This window comes from Haliaeetus albicilla, chromosome 22, assembly GCF_947461875.1.
Source record: "Haliaeetus albicilla chromosome 22, bHalAlb1.1, whole genome shotgun sequence".
NCBI classification, from domain to species: domain Eukaryota; kingdom Metazoa; phylum Chordata; class Aves; order Accipitriformes; family Accipitridae; genus Haliaeetus; species Haliaeetus albicilla.
The window spans coordinates 6,801,267-6,819,080 of NC_091504.1; the positions used below are offsets into that span (position 1 = coordinate 6,801,267).

Here is a 17,814-nt window from a genome sequence, read left to right on the forward strand (position 1 = left end):
CAGAGGCCGACCCTGGCAACTGCTCCGCTCTTTATTGGGGGTCGCGGCCCCCCACAACCAACACAAGATGGGGGGGTGGGAGGGGCAGCACCCCCCAACCCCCCCTGAGACCCCCCACACCCGTGTCCCCAGGGGGTCGGGGGGTCCCTGGGGGGGGACAGGGGGGTGACGTCACCGGATGGCGATCAGCCCCACGTCCATCAGCTTCTGGATCTTCTGGGCAATGACGGGGTTCTTCAGGTGCCTGGGGAGGGGCGGGAACAAGGGGGTCAGGGGGGACAGAGGTACCCCCCCCACAGCAGTGGGGACAGGCACCCCAAGGACCCCTGTGGCTGCATGGGACACCAGGACAGGCGGAGGGACAAAGCAGGGGCTGGGGGGTGGCCTGGGATGGATCCCTGGGACCCCTCTGATGTACTGGAGACACGCCCTGACACGTGTGGACCTCCCACCACACCTCAGGACATGTTGGGGACACCCTGTTGACATGCCAGGGACACACATGCCGGGGGCATCCCTGGTGTGTCACGAGTTCTCCCTGTCACATCAAGGACACCCTGTGACACCCATCACGTCAGGGACACCTTCTGACTGTCTGTGACATGTTGGGGACACCCCCTGACACTCCCCGATGCGTCAGGGACACGCTCTGCCATTTCTGGTATAGTCCATGTCACATCAGGGACCCCCCACCAGCTCTGGGAGGGCTCTGGGAGTCCCCCAAGGACTTGGTGAGTGCCACCTGGTAGCCAGTAACACTCTGCAGAGCCTTGGGGACACCCGGTGACACCTCGGGGAGGCCCCAGGAAGGCTCTGGGCACCCTCACAAAGGCTTGGCGAGCGCCGTGGGGCAGCTGGCAATGCCCCATAACGCCTCAGGGACCCCCAGCGACAGCCCAGGACGCCTCGGGGACACTCACTCGCTGAGGGCCTGGGGGTCCTTCTGCATCTGCTCGAGGATGAGGCGCATGGCGGGGTCACTCATGATCTGCTGCACCTCAGGGTCGGCCATTGCACGGCGCTTCACCTCCTCGGGGGTGTCCTGCCTGTTGTACTGCGCCAGCAGGCAGCGCTGGTAGCCCTCCCCGGCCTCCTGGGGGGGGCAGGGAGGGAAGGGGTCAGTGGGGGTCGTCGGGGGGGGGGGGACAGGGGGCAGCAGGGTGTCCCCCTCACCTTACAGGTGGCATCGAGGTCGAGGGCGCGCTGGTAGACGTCCATGGCTTTGCTGTAATCCTTCATGGCCTCCAGCGCCGCCGCCTTCCGGGTGTAGCCCTTGACTGCGGGCAGAGGGATGGGCAGGAGGGACAGGTGGGGGAGGAGGGAGGGACAGGTGGAAGAGGAGGAGGAGGGAGGGGTACAGGCAGAGGAAGGGGGGGCACCCCAGAACCAGCCCCCCCAGGGGCAGCCCCCCCAGTGCACTCACTGAAGGAGGGCTCCAGGCGGATGCACTCCTCGCAGTCCTGGCGGGGGGGAAGCAGGGGGAGTCAGAGACGCTCCAAAACCCCCAAACCAGCCCCATGGTGCCCTCCAGTACCCCAAGCCCCTCCCCAGCCAGCCCTGCACCCCCAAACCGGCCCCCAAGCGCTCCCCCCAAACCTTGAGGGCCAGAGGGAACTCGAGCAGCTTGGTGTAGCAGGCGGCGCGGTTGCTGTAGAGCCGAGCCTCGTGGGGGTTGCGGCGAATGGCCTCGCTGTAGTGCTTCATGGCCTGGGGGTAATCCCCTGGGGGGGGCCACGACACCAGGGGGTCACCAAGGATCTGGGGGGGCCCTTCTACCCCCCGAAGACCCCCCTTTACCTCTCTGAAAACACTCGTTGCCTTTATTCTTCTCCTCCAGCGCCAGGTCAGGGTCAATGTAGGCCAACCGCTCCTGCTCCTTTAAGATCTTCTCTGCCTGTAGCACCAAATTTGGGGTTCAGCGGGTCTGGGGGGACTGCATCTCCTTTTCTGACACACCCCCCCCCAAGATCCCCCCAAATCACCTGCTGACACTTCTTGAGCACATCAGGTGTACGATGCTCAGCTAACGACTTGTTGTAGAAGTTCACGGCATCTTTGTACCGCTCCTCTCGCAGATAGGAGTTCCCGATGCGAGCGTATGCCCTGCGGGGATGATTTTGGGGGTACAGGGGTGCTGGGGGCGTACCCTCTTTTTTAACCGCCCAAATCCCGCTGTACTCACTTAGCAATCTGCCTGTAGTCCTCCCGGTTCTCCCGCCCCACCTCGATGGCTTTTTCACACAGCTCTCGGCACCGGTTGTAGTCACCCGTCTCAAAGTAGACGGCTACAGCAGGGAGAAAAAAGGAGGTTCAGAAGGGATTTGGGCGGGCTCGGGGAATTTTGGAGAGTTCCAGGGGGCGTTTGAGGGTCACTCACCTGCTTGGTTGGTGACGTAGGTCATGTTGGTGGGGTCCAGCTCCTCAGCACGTGTGTAGTGAGCCAGGGCGGTGGGGAACTCCTTCCGCTTGTAGGCGGCATTGCCCAACTCCTTCTCCCTCTGTGCCTGGGGTTTGGGGGGGGACACGGGTGACCCCAAAATCACCCCCAGCACCCCAGAACCAGCTATAACCCCCTATAACTCCTTCCCCTTGTAGGCAGCGTTGCCTGGCTCCTTCTCCTGCTGCGCCTGGAGTTTGGGGGAGCCAGTCACCCCAATATGCCTCCCCAACCCTGCCCTCAGGTTTTGGGGGAACCCCCCCTCTCACCTCCTTCTTGTTTTCGGGGAGCTCCTCGGGTGGGGGCGGCTGGGCAGGGGGCTGGGGAGGGGGTGGAGGGGGTGGGGAAGGGGCCTCCTCCTCTTCCTCGGCCCCACTCAGGTCAACCCCCAACAGCACACTCAGGGTCGTCATCACCCGGGGGTCCTGCAGCTTCCTGGGGGGATGGGGGGAGTTGGGGGGGCTGCACCCCAAAATCTGCACCCCAACCCCCCCCAGGGGGAATTGGTGCCCCCAGATTTGCTCTGACATCCCCCAGCACCCCAAAACCAGCCGTAAGCCACCCTGACACACAAAGAGTTAGGGTAAAGCCCCCCAGGGTCACCCAGCAGCCCCAAGACTGCCCTGAACCCCCGTGAAACCCCCCAGCAGCCCAAAACCTGTCCCAACCCCCCCAGCACCCCAAAATCAGCCTTAAACACCCCCACTCCTGTGCCAATGCCCCCAGCACCCCAAAACCTGTCGCAAAGCTCCCCAGTCCTGCCCCAAAGCCCCCTAAACCTTCCCAGCACCCCCCAGCCTCCCCAAATCTCATCCCCTGTTCCCCCTCACTGACGTGCCCAGCTGGGCCGGGTGGCTGCGCAGCTGCTCCAGCAGCCGCCGGTACTCAGGGTCCCCTAGCAGTGCCCGGGTTCGGGGGTCCCCCTCCAGCCGCCCGTACAGGTCCGGAACACTGAAGGGGTTCAGCAGCTTCCGCTCTGGGGGGGGGATGGGGGTGTGTCAGGGACACCCCCAAAACCCTTTGTACCCTCCTTGGGACCCCAGACCCTCTCAGGGCCCCCAAAACCCCTCACAGGGCCCCCCCCAGACCTAGCCTTGCACCCCAAAACGTCTCTGCACCCCCTCCCTGGGACCCCAAGCCCCCTCAGAGACCCCTAAAACCTCTCAGGGACCCCTGTGGACTGACTCTGGGCCCCCAAACCCCTTCCCTGGGACCCCAAAACCTCTCAGAGCTCTCCCCAGACCCACTCTGGGACACCCAAGCAGCTCCATCAGCTGGGCATCCACCCTTCCTCACCACCCCCTCTCCCAGGCTCAACCCCTCCAGCACCCCCTCCCTGCCGCCCCAAATGCCCCCAGGACCCCTCCCCGGCCCCCCCCCCGTACCAGCCAGCCGTGCCTCCACCCCCCTCAGCCCCTCCTTCAGCTGCGCGTTGCCCGGTTCATGCTTCAGGCCCTCCTCGTAAGCCGCCTTGGCCTCCTCGAAGCGATGCAGGAACTCCAGCGCTGCCGCCTTGCGTGAGTACCCCTGGGTTTGGGGGGGGTGCAAGGTGAGCCCCTTGGGGCTGACACAACTGGGGGCACATGTGGGTGCTCCCCCCACCCACCTTGGCCCAGTCGGGGCGCAGCTCAAGGGTGCGGCAGGCATCGGCCAGGGCGCGGGCGTAGTCGCCCTGACGGGCGTAGGCGGCCGAGCGATTGCTGAAGAGGACGTGGTTGTGGCCATCCAGAGCGATGGCGGCCGTGTAATGGCGTACGGCCCCCACCACGTCCCCCGCCGCCAGTGCCCGGTTCCCCCGCTCCTTCAGCTCCTGTGCCTGTCAAGGGCAGGGGGAGACAGGGAGAGAGGAGGAGGAGGGGGCGAGGAAGGGGAGAAAGGTAGGAGTAAGATGAAGGGCCATGAGAAGGAGAAAGGTGCAAAGAAGAGGTGGAGCATAAGAAGAAAGGTGAGAGGCAGAGGAGGGGCCACAAGGAGGAGAAAGGCATGAGAAAGAGAAGGGGGCAAGGAAGAAGAGAAGGGGCACGAGGAGGAGGAAGGTGTGAGGAATAGGAGGCACGAGGAAGGGGTGTGAGGAAGAGGAGGGGCATGAAGAAGGGGAGGGGGAGGAGCAGAGGGGGGGACAAGGAAGGGTAGAGGAGAAAGGTGGGAGAAAGATGAAGGCCCACGAGGAGGAGGAAGGTGCAATGAAGAGGAGAAGATGGGGGGGGCACAAAGAGGAGGGTGTGAGAGGTGGGACATGTGGAAAACGTGAAGGAGCATGAGGAAGAGGAGGAGGATGAGAAAGGTGGGGGACCACAAGGAGGAGGAGGGGCACGAGCATTGGAGGTCAGGAGGAGGAGGAGGGTGTGGGGAAGATGAGAGTCATAAGGAGGAAGAGGGGCATAAGGAAGGCAAGTGGGTGCAAAGAGAAAAAGAGGTGCGAGGAAGAGGTGGGAAAAAGGTGAAGGAGCACAGGAGAGATGAAGGTGCAACGAAGAGGAGTGTGGGGGGCACGAGGTGAAGTGAAGAAGAGGAGGGGCCGGAGAAGGAAGAAAAGGGGGAGGCAGGAAAAGGAGAAGAATGTGAGGAAGATGAGGGGGGCCCCCAGGGATCCCCACTCCCCCCCCAAGGCTCCCCGCAGCCCGCTCTGGGACCCCAAACACCCTCAGGCCCCCCCCAGACCCCCTCTCCACCTCCCCATTCAGGCCCTCAAGGCTCCCTCGACCCCTCAAGGACCCCCGAGACCCCCCAGACACCCGCCGATCCCCTAAGGCCCCCCCAGCCCTGCTCCGCGATCCCAGCCCCCCTCAGGGCTCGCCAAAACACCACAGGGCCCCCCCTAGACCCCACTCTCCACCTCCCTTCAGGACCTCCAGCCCCCAGGGACCCCCAGGCTCCTCGAAACCACCCAGACCCCCTCAGGGATCCCCCCGATCCTCTCTCAGGCCCCCCCGGCTCCGCTCCGGGTCCTCAACCCCCCCTCCGGGCCTCCCCAGACCCCTCCCCGGCCCCGCTCCGGGAGACCAAACCCCCTGAGGGGAACCCATAGCCCCCTCCGGGCCTCCCCAGACGCCCTCTCCGCCCCCCTCCGGGACCCCCCCGGCCCCCGCCCACCTCCTCCATGGCGGCCCGGCTCCACTCCGCTCCCGCCGCTAACGCGCCGCCTTCTGGAAGCTGCTAGAAACCTCGCGCCCCGCCCTCCCGCGTCCCATTGGCCGCCGGCTCCGCCCGCCCGCCCCCGCGCGCACTTCCATTGGCCGCCGGCTGTAGTCCCGCTTTCCCATTGGCCGACAGGGAAAGCGGTGCCCGCCTCTCTCCAGCCCCGCCTCCCCGCCGGAAGCCAGCGGCAGGGCCCGCCCCCGCGCGCCGGTTGGTCGCGACTGCCGGCGCTGGTCGCCCATTGGCGCGGATCCCGTCTCGCTTCTGGAATTTTCCACCTCTTCCATTGGCTGTCCGCAGTGCCAATCACAAGGGGGGGGGTGCGGAGGCGGGAGTGCGCCTCCCTGGCGGCGCGGCGGCCTCTCTGCTACACTTGTCTGCCGGGGAGGTGGGGCGGGGGGCGGTGCTTGTACTGAAGGGAGGCGGAGCTTGCACCGAATGGGGCGGGGCTTGCGCGGGGGCCCCGAGACTGCCCCCGATGGCGGGAGGCCAAAGGGGGGTCGGGGGGGGGGGGTCGGGTGACACGTGTGACCTTGACATGACCCTGGTGCGACGCCCCCGCCCCCCCGTGACCTTCCTGCAACCCCATGTCACCCCCCCCACACACCCGAACCCTGATGCGAGAACCCGTGCAAACCCTCGTGCGAGGCCTTGTGCCCCCCCCCCGCCCGTGAGCCCCCCACCCCTCCCCAGTGGGATCCCCCCCGTAAGCCCCATGCGTGACCCTCGTGCGAGGCCTTGTGCACGTCTCCCCCCCCCCCCGCGTGGGGGTGCAGGGGAAGGGCCCCGTGCGACAGGCCCCTCGCACGCGCACGTGTGCATCCCTCCCCGTTGCACACGCGTGTGTACGCTCTCCCCCCCCCCCCGCCGGCGGACCCAGGTGTCCAGGAAAGAGGCGCCGGCGGGAAAAGGAGCCGCTGGGTTTATTGGGGGGTAGGGGCGCCCCTCGGCCCTTTGGGTCGATTTTTCCTGATTTTGGTCCTTTGCCCCCAATTGCAACGGCTGGGGGCGGGGGGAGGGGTGAAGGCACCTCGCGGGGGGGGGGGGGGGCACTTTGATATGCACAGAGCCACCCCAAAGCTGCGCTGGGGGTGGGGGTGGGGGGGCCCGGACATCTGGGTGTCCCATCCCCCCCCCCCCGACACCTGGGTCCCCTGGCACCCCCCCCCCATCTTCCCCCCCCACCACCCCCCCCATGGTCTCTCGTCCAGGCCCGGACGCCTGGGTCCTCCTGGGGGGTCGTGGGGGTTCCGGACGGTCGGGTCCTCTCCGGGGGTCCCGGACGCCCTGGGTCCTCTTGGAGGTCGTGGGGGTCCCGGACACCTGGGTCCTCTCCCCCCAAACCGTTCACTGTCCCAAATCCACCTTTTCTCCCCCTAAAAAGCAGCGGCGCCGAAAAAACACCTTAAAAAAAGCCAAAATGCCCCCAAAAGGGAGGTGGGGGAGGGGCGGGGGACCCCTCCTCCCCAAAACTCCAGGGGGATCCCCCCCAAATGTCCTCAAAACAGGGGGGTCCCCTGCCATATCCCCGGGGGGGGGGTCCCTAACATAGGGAGGGTCCCAGAAAGAGGGCCCCCCCCCCCCCTCAGGACCCCGCTCCCCCGCCAACACCATGGGGCACCCGCCCCCCCCGGTACCCCCGAGCGCCGGGGGGGGGCAGCGGGGGGGGAGGGGGCGGCGGCGGGGGGGGAGGGGGAGGGAAGACGGTGCGGATGCCACCCTCCTCGGGGGGCCGCAGGGGTCTTAGCGGCAGCCCCCCCCCAATCTTGGGGGGTGGGGGGGGAGCCCCCCCACCCCCCCTCCTCCTCCTCTTCCACCATCCCCCCAAGACCCCCAAGACCACCCCGGCCGCCGCCGCCGCCGCCCCCCCCGCCGCCGCCGCCGGGGGTAGCGCGGGGGGGGCGTCCCTCGGCGGGGGGGGTCCCGGCGACACGGGGGTGGTCTCGCCGCCGGCGCGAGCCTGGGCGCAAAGCGGGGGGCTGGCGATGCCGGGGGGGTCGAGGGCGGACAGACAGACGCGGTAAGCGGCGCGGGGCTGTAAGGCCGTCACCACGTACTCCCCCCGCTCCCCCCGCACCAACGTCTCCGTCACCGCTCCCCCCCCCGGCCGGAGCCAACTCAACCGTAAGGACGCGCCGGGGGGGGCCGGGGGCCACCGGACCCTCAGAGACCCCCCCGGCGCCGCTTGGAGCCACAGGCCACCCGTCGATGCCGGGACCCCCGGCGCCGCCGCCGCCGCGGTGCCCGGCGACGCCGCCATGACACCGGGCGATGCCGCCATGACACCGGGCGACGCCGCCATGACACCGGGCGACGCCGCCGCCGCGCCCGGCGCCGCCGCCGCGACGCCCGGCGGCGCCGCCGCGGCGGGGGATTCGCAAGCATCCATTTCCCCCCTCAAGTCCCCCACCGCCAGCCCCCGTAACCGCGCCGGCGCCTGGCACAGCAGCCCCTTGACCTCCAGCCCCCGCGGCGCCCGCCGGCGCAGCCAGTCCCGCAGCCAGGCCAAGTTGCAGCCGCAGAACCAGGGGTTGTTCCGCAGCCCCAGGTGGCTCAGGCTCCCCAGGTCGTCGAAGAGCCCCCGCGGCAGCGTCGTCAGGTTGTTGTCCGACAGATCCAGCCGCTCCAGCGAGCGCATCCGCGCCAAGGCGCCGGCGGGGACGTGGCTGATGGCGTTGGCGGCCAGGGACAGCCGGCGCAGGCGAGCGCGGGGCAGGTTGGCCGGCGGCGCGGCTAACGCGTTTCGCCCTAACGAGAGCTCGCTGAGGTTGACCAGCCGGCTGAAGGTGTCGTCCGCCATCCGCTGGTTGGCCAACAGGTTCCCGTCCAGCACCAAGCGCCGAAGCGCCGGCAGACCCTCGAAGGCGCGGAGGGGGATGGTGTGGATCCGGTTGTCGTCCAGCCGCAGCTCCTCCAGCGCCGGCGGCAGTCCCGGCGGGACGCTGCTGAGGTGGTTGCGGGATAAAAACAGTAGCCGTAAGCGGCGGTTTTCGGCAAAGGCGTCTTCCTCGATGCCGGCGGCCGAGACCGAGTTGTCGTCCAGGTGCAGGCGCTCCAGCAGCGGCGCTCTCGCCAGCGCCCGTCGGCACAACCCGCGGACGTTGTTCTCCTGGAGGTGCAGCTCCCGCAGCGCCGGCGGCAGGTACGCCGGCAATTGCTCCAAGGCGTTGGCGTAGAGGTATAAAACTTTTAACGCCAATAAGTGACCCAACCGCGCCGGGATGCCGGCGTCGCCGATCCGGTTGTTTTGGAGGAAGAGGGTGGTAGCGCCGGCGGGGAGGCCCTCGGGAACGGCCGTCAACCCCCGGTCGTTGCAGTAGACGCGGCCGCCGGCGCAGCGGCAGACGGTGGGACAGGCGGCGGCGGTGACGGTGACGACGGTGATGGCGGTGACGATGGTCAGGAGGGGAGAGGGGAAAGGGGGTGGGCTCCCCCCCCGCCGGGCGGCCAGGGTGAAGGCTGTCAGGGCCCAGGTGGGGGGAGGGAGGGGGAGGAAGAGGAGGAGGAGGAGGAGGAGGAGGGGGGGAGGGGGGGCCATGGAGGGAGGGGGGGTCCTGTGGGGGGGGGGTAAGGGCAGGGGGGCAGGGGACCCGGCGTCTGGGTCCTGCATCCCCCACTGCCACTGTATATAGGGCAGGTATCCCCCCCAGCCCACCCCCCAGGTGACCCAGGTGTCCGGGTGCTGCCCCCCCCCCGACCCCATATATAGGACAGGGACACCCCCCCCAGCACCCTCCAGCCCCCCCAGGGACCCAGGCATCGGAGCATGGTAAACACCCCCCCCCACACACCTGTAGGGTAGGGACCCCCCCGATGTCCCTCCCCCCACCACAGGGGACCCAGGCACAGGACCCCCCCCGACCCCCTGCATAGGGCAGGGACACCCCCCCCGACCCCCCCCCCCCCAGCACCCAGGCGTCCGGGCGCGGTGGGTGGCGGGGCCCTACCTGGCTCCTCCGCCTGCCTGTGACGGTGACGGCTCCTCGTGCGACGGCTCCTCGTGCGACGGCTCTGCGTGGCGTGCGACGGCTCCGCGTGCCAGGCCGCCGTTACCGGCTCCGGTGCTCCATGGCCCCCCCACCACCGGGGGGGCCGCTTTGGGGAGGGAGGGCTTGTGAGCCGAGGGGGGGAAGTGTCCTTGTGCGACACGAGCCCTTGTGCAACACCCACCCTCGTGCGATGCCCTCGTGCGGCACCCGCCGGCACCCAGGTGTCCGGGCCTCCGCCCTCCCCTCCCCGGGTGCCAATTACCAGCGCCACTAACGAGCCACCCCTAATTAGGGGTGGCTCGTTAGGGGACACCCCTCGGGGACCCTCGTGCCCTAGGGTCACTCTTGCGTCAGTCCTGGCCTCGCACGAGGGGTCGTGTGACCCATCCCCCAGAGGGGGACCCAAGCATCCGGGTGATGCCCCCCCCCCCGCCATTAAACACACTCCCCCATCAGCCCCCCCCAGACGCCTGGGTCCCCCCCCCAAGACCCCCAGGTCCCCTCCCCCGCCCCCGGACGCCCGGGACCCTCCACCTGGCTGGGGCATCCCTGGGTGCTGCGGGGGGTGGGGGGATTTGGGGGACTCCGGGGGGGGCCCTGGGGGGGGACACGACGGGTCCGGGGGGGGGTTCGGGGGCCCGGGGAGGGGGGGTCTCAAGGGGAGGGGGGAGGGCGCTTCCCCAGTCGCCTAGGCCCCTCCCCCAGGCTGGAGCATCCCTGGGTACTGGGGGGGGGGTGGGGGGGTTAGAGGGGTTATGGGGGGGTTTGGGGGAGTCGGGGGGGGTCTCATCGGGGGGGGGTCAGGCCCTCGGCCGCCTGGCTCCCTTCCCCCCGCCTCCCGGCCGCCTGGGTCCCTCCCCCTGGCTGGAGCATCCCTGGGTACGGGGGGGGGGGTATTGAGGGCTCCGGTGGGGGGCTGGGGGGGATTTGAGGGGGTCGGGGGGGGTCTCATGGGGGGGGTGATCAAGCCCCCGGCCGCCTGGGTCCCTTCCCCTCCCCCCCCCTCCCGGACGGCCCCTCCCCCCGGCTGGAGCATCCCTGGGTACCGGGGGAGGGGGTGGGTGGGGAAGGTGGTTTGGGGGGGCTCCAGGGGATTTGGGGGGGGGGTGTGTCTCACGGGGTGGGGTGGGGGCGCTCCGGTGGTGCCGGGGGGGGGGGGGCGATGGGCCCAGCTCCCGGCCGCCCGGGTCCCTCCCCCGGGCTGGAGCATCACTGGGTACCGGCGGGGGATGGGGGGGATGGGGATGCAGGGGGGGTGATGGGGGGAGGTTTTGGGGGGTCCCGGGGGGGTGGGGATGGGTCGAGAGGGGAGGGAGGGCCCTTACCGGGGTCGGTACCGGCCGGCGCGGTCGGGCCCGGTGCTGGTGGCGGCGGCTGCGGGCGTGGGAAGGCGGCGGAGCGGGGGGGGGTGGGGGGGGGGGCAGCGCCGCCTCCCGGTGCGCGGGGACCCAGGCGGCCGGGGGGGGGGTGTAAATCCGGAGGAGGGAGCGGAATCCGGGGGGGGGGAGTGTAAATCCGGAGGGAGGTCGGGGCTAAGAGCCCCCTCCCCGCCAGGACTCCTGGGTCCCCTCCCGGACGCGTGGTCCCTGATGCGGGGGGGGGGGGGGGGGGCACCGCACGGGGTCTCACATGGGGCATCACGGAGCGGGGGGGGGGCGCGCAGGGGCTCAGTGGGGCCTTGCACGGGCGCTTGCACAAGAGCTTGCAGGAAGGCTCGCACGGGACACCACGGGGGTGCACGCGGGCGGGGGGGGGTCACCGGGGCTGGTGCTGCCAGGGGGAGGCCAGGGGGTGCGGGGAGGGCCTCGTGCCCCCCCCCCCCCCCCCAGTGCCCCACGTGCCCCCAGAGGTGCTGCACACGGGGAGCGCCTTGCACGGGGACAGCGTGAGGGTAGCACGAGGATAGGGACGCCCCATCCCGTGGGCACAGCTTTGCACGAGGACAGGGGCAACCATCGCACGGGGACGGCCCTTGCACGGGGACCCTTGCACGAGGACCCCCTCACGCGAGGGGTCTTGCTCTACCCTCCCCCGTGGACCCCCGTGACTACCTTCCGCAAGCAGGGGAGGGGGACAACGGGGGCATTAGGAGGGCAGGGGGGACTTTGGGGCCCCTGGGTGGGGTCAGGGTCCTCAGAGGCAGTTTGGGGTCCCAGGACACGTCACACGTGCGCGTGGCAGGAGGAGCGGGTCGTGCTCCGCGGCTTCCTGGGGCAGGATGAGGCCCTGGACTGCTGGCTGCTGCCCGCCCCCCTGCCCCTGGGGGGTCCCAAGTGCCCCAACATCCCCCAGGTGTCGCCCCAGACCCTCAATTGTCCCCTAAGTGGGTACCAACTACCCCCCAAACCCCGCAGCTGCTTCTCCCCCCCTAAACTGCCCCTCCCCAGACCCCCAAGTGCCCCCTAAAGGGGTTTCATGCGCCCCCCTGGGCCCCCAACTTCCTCCCCCTACCCAACTATGCCCACAGACACCCAACCTAAGGGGGTTCCAAGTGCCCCCCTGCCCCTCAACCACCTCCTCCCAGCCCCCAAGTGTCCCCCAGCCCCCAAGGCCCACGAGACCTCAACCCCAAACGCTGGGGTCCCCTCCGCACAATCCACCCCCCTAAATAAATGTGCAGAGCGAGTGGGGCCGCATCTTTATTGGAGGGGGGAGGCAGGGCAGGGGCACGTACAAGGCCGCACAAGTGCTCGTGCGAAGGTTGCACGAGGGCCCGCAGGGTCCGTCTGGGGCCTGTGCAAGGGTTGCACGAGGCTGCGCAAGGTCACACGAGGCTGCACGAGGACGCACGAGGCCCCGTGCAAAGCCCCGGCGCGACCTCAGGAAGCTGCGCCAGGCCCGTGTGAGGTGTCGCCAGCCTCGTGCGAGGCCTTGTGCGAGGCGGGAGCTCACTTGTAGAGGATGTCGTAGTGGCCGGGGCGGTAGAGGAGGCAGACGCGGGGCTGGGAGCCCTCGGGGAAGACGTGGGGGTTGGTGGCACCGCCCTCCCCCCGGTCCATGTATTCCACCAGGATGGAGACGTGCAAGGCTCGTGCGAGGGCAATGATGTGAATGTGGTCGCTCTCCTTGCACATGGGTTCCACCTCCTGTAAGGGGAAAAGGGAGTCAGGGGGCTGTGTGAGGGGCACGAGAGGGCATTGGGGGTGTGTAAGGGCGCTTGGGAGGCCGCCCAAGGGCGGCAAAGCCGTGCAAGGGCAGCGTGAAGCTGTGCAAAGCTGTGGGAAGGACACGCGTGGATGATTGGAGGCCACACAAGGTTGCGTAAGGCCGTGCAAAGCTGGGTGAGGGTCACGCAAGGGCGACTGGAGGCTGTGCAAGGCCATGCAAGGGCAACGCAAGGCTGTGCAACAGCAGCATGAGGCCATGCAAGGCAAGTGCAAACCTGTGGGAGGGCTGTGCAAGGGCCATTGGTGGCTGTGTGAAGCTGTGCAAAGGCCATTAGAAGCCGTGCAAAGCTGTGCGAGGGCAGTGTGAGGTTGTGCAAGACCATGCAAGGACCCCACGAAGCTGTGTAAGGGTGCTGGGAGGTAGTGCGAGACCTGTGCAAGGGCAGTATGAGGCCGTGCGAAGCCATGCAAGGCTGCGTGATGCCATGCGAGGGCCATGTGAAGCTATGCAGGGGCGCTGGGATGTGACGCAAGACCCATGCAAGGCTTGTGCAAGACCGTGCAAGGGCAGTTTGAGGCTGTGCAAGTTTGCACAAGGCTGCAAGACACCATGCAAAGGCCACAGGAGACCCCGTAAGGACCAAACAGAGCTGCGTGAGGGTGCTGGAAGGTGGCACGACGGCCACGTGAAACCCATGTGATGCTCGTGTGAGGCTGCGCAAATCCGTGCAACGCCACGCAAAGCTGCAAGATGCCACACAAGAGACCATGCAAGGACCAAGCGAAGCCAAGTGAGGGTGCCGGGAGGTGGCGTGTGGCACGTGCGAGGCCCTGACCTGCTGGCAGAACTCCTTGATGCTGCGACCGCCCTCCAGGAACTGCTCGAAGAAGCGGCGGTGGCGCTGGAGGCAGCCGGAGGTCAGCAGGCGCAGGTAGACCACCAGGTAGTCGGAGGTGCTGGGCTCGTTGAAGGCCGCCAGCAGCTCCGGCAGCGGCACGCGGCGCTCCACTCGCTCGATCAGCTCCATGAACTGCCAGGAAGATGCGTGTCAGGGGGCACACGTGTGTTGGGGGGCACACATGGAGTTACATGCACCATCACGGGGGCACATGTGCCATCATGGGGTCACAGACAGGATCATACGCACAGTCGCAGGGGCACAAGCAGGGTCACACATGCCGTCACAGGGCCATACACGGGGTTACATGCATCGTCACGGGGGCACACATGGGGTCACAGGGACCACATCCCCCTCTGTCCCTGTGTTCCATGCCCCACCCCCATCCCGTGTCCCCCCTGTCCCCGTGTCCCCACCGTGTTGTGGAAGTCCTCGATGGTGAACTCGGTGAACCCCTGCGCCACCAGCTCCTCCTTGCTGCGGGCGGAGACCTCCTTGAACCTGGGGAGGGACCCAGGTGTCCGGGGGGGGACTCAGGTGTTGGGGGGGGAACCCGGGGGGCAAGGGGGACCCAGGATGCAAGGAGGGGGGACAGCCAGGGGGGACCTAGGCATCCCAGGAGGGACCCAGGCATCTGGGGGGGACCTGGGGGGGCCAAGAGGGACCCAGAGGACTTGGGTGGGGGACACCCAGGCGTCCGGGGGAACCCAGGCGTGGCGCACCGCTGCAGCTCCTGGCCGTCCTCCAGCAGAGCCTCCAGGTGAGCGAAGCCGAAGGCTCGGTAGAAGCAGTTCCCGTCCGGCCGCGTCTTCCGGATGTAGGAATACTTCTGGAGCAGGTCCTGGGGGGGGGGGATGGTCAGATGGGGGGGGCATGGACATGGGGACATCCCGGGGGCATAGGGACACCCCAGCAGACATGGGGACACCCTGGGGGGCACCCCAGGTGCATGGGGACACCCCAGAGCTGCTCGCAGTCCCTCAGAAGTGCCCTTTAAAGGCTCCCAGTGCCATAGTGGCACCCCAGAGGGGCTCCCAGTGCCAAACTAGTGACCTTTAAAGGCTCCCAGTGCCATACTGGTATCCCAGAGCTGCTCCCAGTGTCACAACAGTGCCTTAAAGGTGCTCCCAGTCCCAAACTGGTGCCCTTTAAAGCCTCCCAGGCCCACAGTGGTGCCCTTTAAAGGTTCCCAGTCCCATACTGGTGCCCACCTTAATCTTCTGCTGGTAGATGTGATCGTCCTCGGCATACTCCTTGTACAGCACTGCCAGCTCCAGCCGCTCTGACACCAGTGGGTTCTGCACTGCGATCTGCACCCCAAGGTGGGGGTCAGGATTGGGGGGAGCCCCCCTAAGGGGGAGGGGAGCAATTTGGGGACTCCCCCAAGGAGGTTTTGGGGGGGGTGTTGGGGGGGTTTCTCACCTCTTGCTGGATCCGGTCCTGCTGTGCCATGATGGCCTCATCATAGGCCAGGCAGTTCACACCTTTGGGGGGGATATTGGGGGTCAGAGGAACTCCCCCATTTCATAGGGGCTCCCCCATGGTCTCTTTATGCCCCCATGGGGAGTTTGGGGGAGTGGGGTGGGCACCCCCAAAATGGATCCAGGGGGCTGGGGTGTGGCAGGACCCTGGGGAGATGCTTGGGAGGGGATTGGGGTGCTATGGGGGGTATTGAGGTGGCAGGGGAGACTATGGGTGTGTTGGGGTGCTATGGGGACCCTATGGGTGGTATTGGGGCACTGGGGGGGTGCTGTAGTGGTATTAGAGTGCTACAGGAGACCTATGGGGGTTATTGGGGAGCTATGGGGGAGACTGGGGTTCTAGGGGGGGGCCTCTGGGGGGTACTGGCATGCTGCGGGGGGCTACAGGGGACATTGAGGTACTTGGGGAGGCCCTACAGGGGTATTGGGGTGCTACGGAGAGCCCTACAGGAGTATCAGGGTGCTTGGGGGGGTAAGGGGGAGACCACGGGGGCGCTTTAGAGGTACCGGGGAACGAGGGGGGGGCCGTGGGGGGGGTTATAGGGGTATTGGGGGACCTATGGGGGAGGACCGGGCCCCAGCGCGGGGTCCCCCGTAGGGCGCTGGGGGGTTCCGGTCCGGGGCTACTCATGGGGGGGGGTGCCGGGACGCAGGGGGAAGCCCGGGAGGGGTCCCGGTCGGAGCCCGTCGGTACCGTCCGCGTCGCCGCCGAGCGGCTCCGGCTTCTGCTGAGGCTCCTCCGCCGCCATCATCCGCCGCAGCCCCGCCCCGCGCAGCGCTTCCGGGTCACCGGCCGCCGCCAGCAACACTTCCGGGTCAACCGCCGCCCCGCCGGAAGCGCGCCCAGCCTTTTGCAACCGGCTCCTCCCTTCCCGGGGTCTGGCCCGCCCCTAGCAACCGGCCGGGCGGGCGAGAGGCCCCGCCCATAGAGACAGCCCGGGCGAGGAACAGCACCGCCCCTAGCGACAGGCCCCGCCCATACAAACAACCCGGGGGCGGCACAGCACCACCCCTAGCGACAGGCCCCGCCCATAGAAACAGCCCGGGAGCAGAACAACACCGCCCCTAGCGACAGGCCCCGCCCATAGAAACAGCCCGGGAGCAGAACTGCACCGCCCCTAGCGACAGGCCCCGCCCATGGAGACGAGTTCCCCTCCCACTCCGGAGAGGGGCGGGGCTAGAGGCGCTGGGTCAGGGTCAGCACAGGGGTCGGGGTCAGCCAGAGGGGTCGGGGTCAGCACAGGGGTCAGGGTCAGCCGGAGGGGTCGGGGTCAGCCGGAGGAGTCGGGGTCAGCACAGGGGTCAGGGTCAGCCGGAGGGGTTGTGGTCTGCGTAGGGGTCGGGATCAGCCGGAGGGGTTGGGGTCTGCGTAGGTGTTGGGATCGGCTGGAGGGTTTGGGGTCAGCATTGGGGTTGGGGTTCCCTGTGAGCCCATGCAAAGCCCAGCCCAAGCCCCAGGGCGCTCTGGAAGGCAGCAGGGCCCCTTGTGGGCTCAATTCTTTCTTGTCCACTGGTACTCTCTTAATTTTAAAGTTTTCTTTATGTCCAAATCCTCACTCTGCACAGTACCTTGTACCACTTCATCGATCTCTCTTGTTCTGTTGGAGCCCCCTTCTTTCTTTGCTACGCAGCGCTCCTTTACCTTTCTCTCTGCCATCAAGGGCATCCATGTGTGGTTCCTCTCTCAGTCAGTCATCTGTGGTTTGCCTAGATGCCCTCCTGAGACTCCAAGGCCCTCGCTGTGTCTCCAAGCCTTCTTTTCTTACCCTGCCCCTCATAATTCCTCCACTCTCTATAGCAATGTCCTTTCTTGTACTCCACAGCACTCTTGTAGCACTTTAGCTCCCTTTCCGTTCCATTTTTTTGTGCTCTTCAGAGCACTCTTTTGTTACTCTTTGCCATTTAGGGTGCCTTCATTCAGCCCCGGGCCCCTGACAACACCTGTCCTTTGTTGAAATCCCCTTCAGAGTTCATAATTTGTTATCTCCAAGGCTTCCTTGGTCTCTCAGGGCCCCTCGGGACTCCTCTGCTCCCTTTGCCGAGCTCTTGTGAAAAATCCTCTATGCCCTAGAGCCCCATTTTTAGCTCGGGAGATCACGCTGCACCCCTCTTTTGCCCTCAGAACCCTTCCTGAGTCCGCATCTGTTACCCCGCTCTGAACCTGTTACCCACGCGCATCCATTCGGTCCCTGACCCCCTGAGGACATCTGTTCCTTGTTCAATTCCCTTTTGAGCTCCTTGCACCCCCAGGACTTCCTTGGTCTCTCTGGCCCCTTTGGGACTGCTCTAATCCCTGTGACGATGCCTCTTGCTCTGTCGGAGCCTTTTCCAAAGCTGACTTTGTGCTCCAGAGCAGTCTTTCTGTTTTCCATCTTATAGTATGTTTCCATTTGGTATCCGGTACCCCAAAGATGTCTATTATCAGCTCAGATCTCCTCTTGAGTTTTTCAGAGAAGGCGATAGCCTTCATCTGTTTTTATTGATACATCTCCTGTGGTGTTTTTTGTTGTGTTTTGCAATTTATTGTTGTTCTAGCTACTTAGGTGCTAAATTAGGCTGCTTCATACAGTTTCTGACACATTTCTTGTATTTCCATGGTTTTTTTGGTGTTTTCTGTCCTTTGGGACTCATCTAGTTCTCTTAAGGGAGTCAGTCAGAGACACAGTCAAGGTGACCCTGAATTGTCGGCGATTTACCATGAATAATTTACTTTGCAACCGCAGATATTTTTGAGAAGGGATTCTTGTGGGATCTAATTCTGCT

General features: G+C 66.8%; 3 protein-coding genes across 3 annotated transcripts; all 3 read right to left on the reverse strand.

Annotated features, from left to right (window-relative positions):
- Positions 1 to 17: 17 nt before the first annotated feature.
- On the reverse strand, positions 18 to 5,620 carry STIP1 (stress induced phosphoprotein 1). Its single transcript, XM_069809491.1, has 14 exons — positions 5,531 to 5,620; positions 4,044 to 4,253; positions 3,823 to 3,964; positions 3,272 to 3,413; positions 2,707 to 2,872; positions 2,378 to 2,504; positions 2,183 to 2,285; positions 1,983 to 2,103; positions 1,798 to 1,894; positions 1,597 to 1,721; positions 1,424 to 1,460; positions 1,174 to 1,277; positions 921 to 1,093; positions 18 to 244 (listed from the first exon to the last, which is right to left on the reverse strand). Exons 1-14 carry the CDS (start codon positions 5,537 to 5,539, stop codon positions 172 to 174), a joined length of 1,629 nt encoding a protein of 542 aa, XP_069665592.1. The 5' UTR covers positions 5,540 to 5,620; the 3' UTR covers positions 18 to 171.
- Positions 5,621 to 6,768: 1,148 nt separating this feature from the next.
- Positions 6,769 to 10,970, reverse strand: FLRT1 (fibronectin leucine rich transmembrane protein 1). The gene is made up of 3 exons (XM_069809481.1): positions 10,890 to 10,970; positions 9,523 to 9,670; positions 6,769 to 9,129 (listed from the first exon to the last, which is right to left on the reverse strand). Exon 3 carries the CDS (start codon positions 9,111 to 9,113, stop codon positions 7,161 to 7,163), a length of 1,953 nt encoding a protein of 650 aa, XP_069665582.1. The 5' UTR covers positions 9,114 to 9,129; positions 9,523 to 9,670; positions 10,890 to 10,970; the 3' UTR covers positions 6,769 to 7,160.
- Positions 10,971 to 12,190: 1,220 nt separating this feature from the next.
- On the reverse strand, positions 12,191 to 15,902 carry OTUB1 (OTU deubiquitinase, ubiquitin aldehyde binding 1). Its single transcript, XM_069809482.1, has 7 exons — positions 15,746 to 15,902; positions 14,993 to 15,054; positions 14,782 to 14,880; positions 14,293 to 14,411; positions 13,987 to 14,071; positions 13,508 to 13,702; positions 12,191 to 12,650 (listed from the first exon to the last, which is right to left on the reverse strand). Exons 1-7 carry the CDS (start codon positions 15,801 to 15,803, stop codon positions 12,453 to 12,455), a joined length of 816 nt encoding a protein of 271 aa, XP_069665583.1. The 5' UTR covers positions 15,804 to 15,902; the 3' UTR covers positions 12,191 to 12,452.
- Between the last annotated feature and the right edge of the window lie 1,912 nt (positions 15,903 to 17,814).

Coding starts and splice junctions, on each gene's coding strand:
- STIP1 (XM_069809491.1), bottom strand. Junction 2,505..2,706: donor TCCCCGAAAACAAGAAGGAG/GTGAGAGGGGGG, acceptor CCCAAACCCCAG/GCACAGAGGGAGAAGGAGTT. Junction 1,094..1,173: donor ACCTCGATGCCACCTGTAAG/GTGAGGGGGACA, acceptor TGCCCCCCCCAG/GAGGCCGGGGAGGGCTACCA.
- FLRT1 (XM_069809481.1), bottom strand. CDS start 9,113: ATGGCCCCCCCTCCCCCCCTCCTCCTCCTCCTCCTCCTCCTCTTCCTC.
- OTUB1 (XM_069809482.1), bottom strand. CDS start 15,803: ATGATGGCGGCGGAGGAGCCTCAGCAGAAGCCGGAGCCGCTCGGCGGC. Junction 15,055..15,745: donor GCTCGGCGGCGACGCGGACG/GTACCGACGGGC, acceptor TCCCCCCCAAAG/GTGTGAACTGCCTGGCCTAT. Junction 14,072..14,292: donor GACGGCCAGGAGCTGCAGCG/GTGCGCCACGCC, acceptor GTCCCTCCCCAG/GTTCAAGGAGGTCTCCGCCC.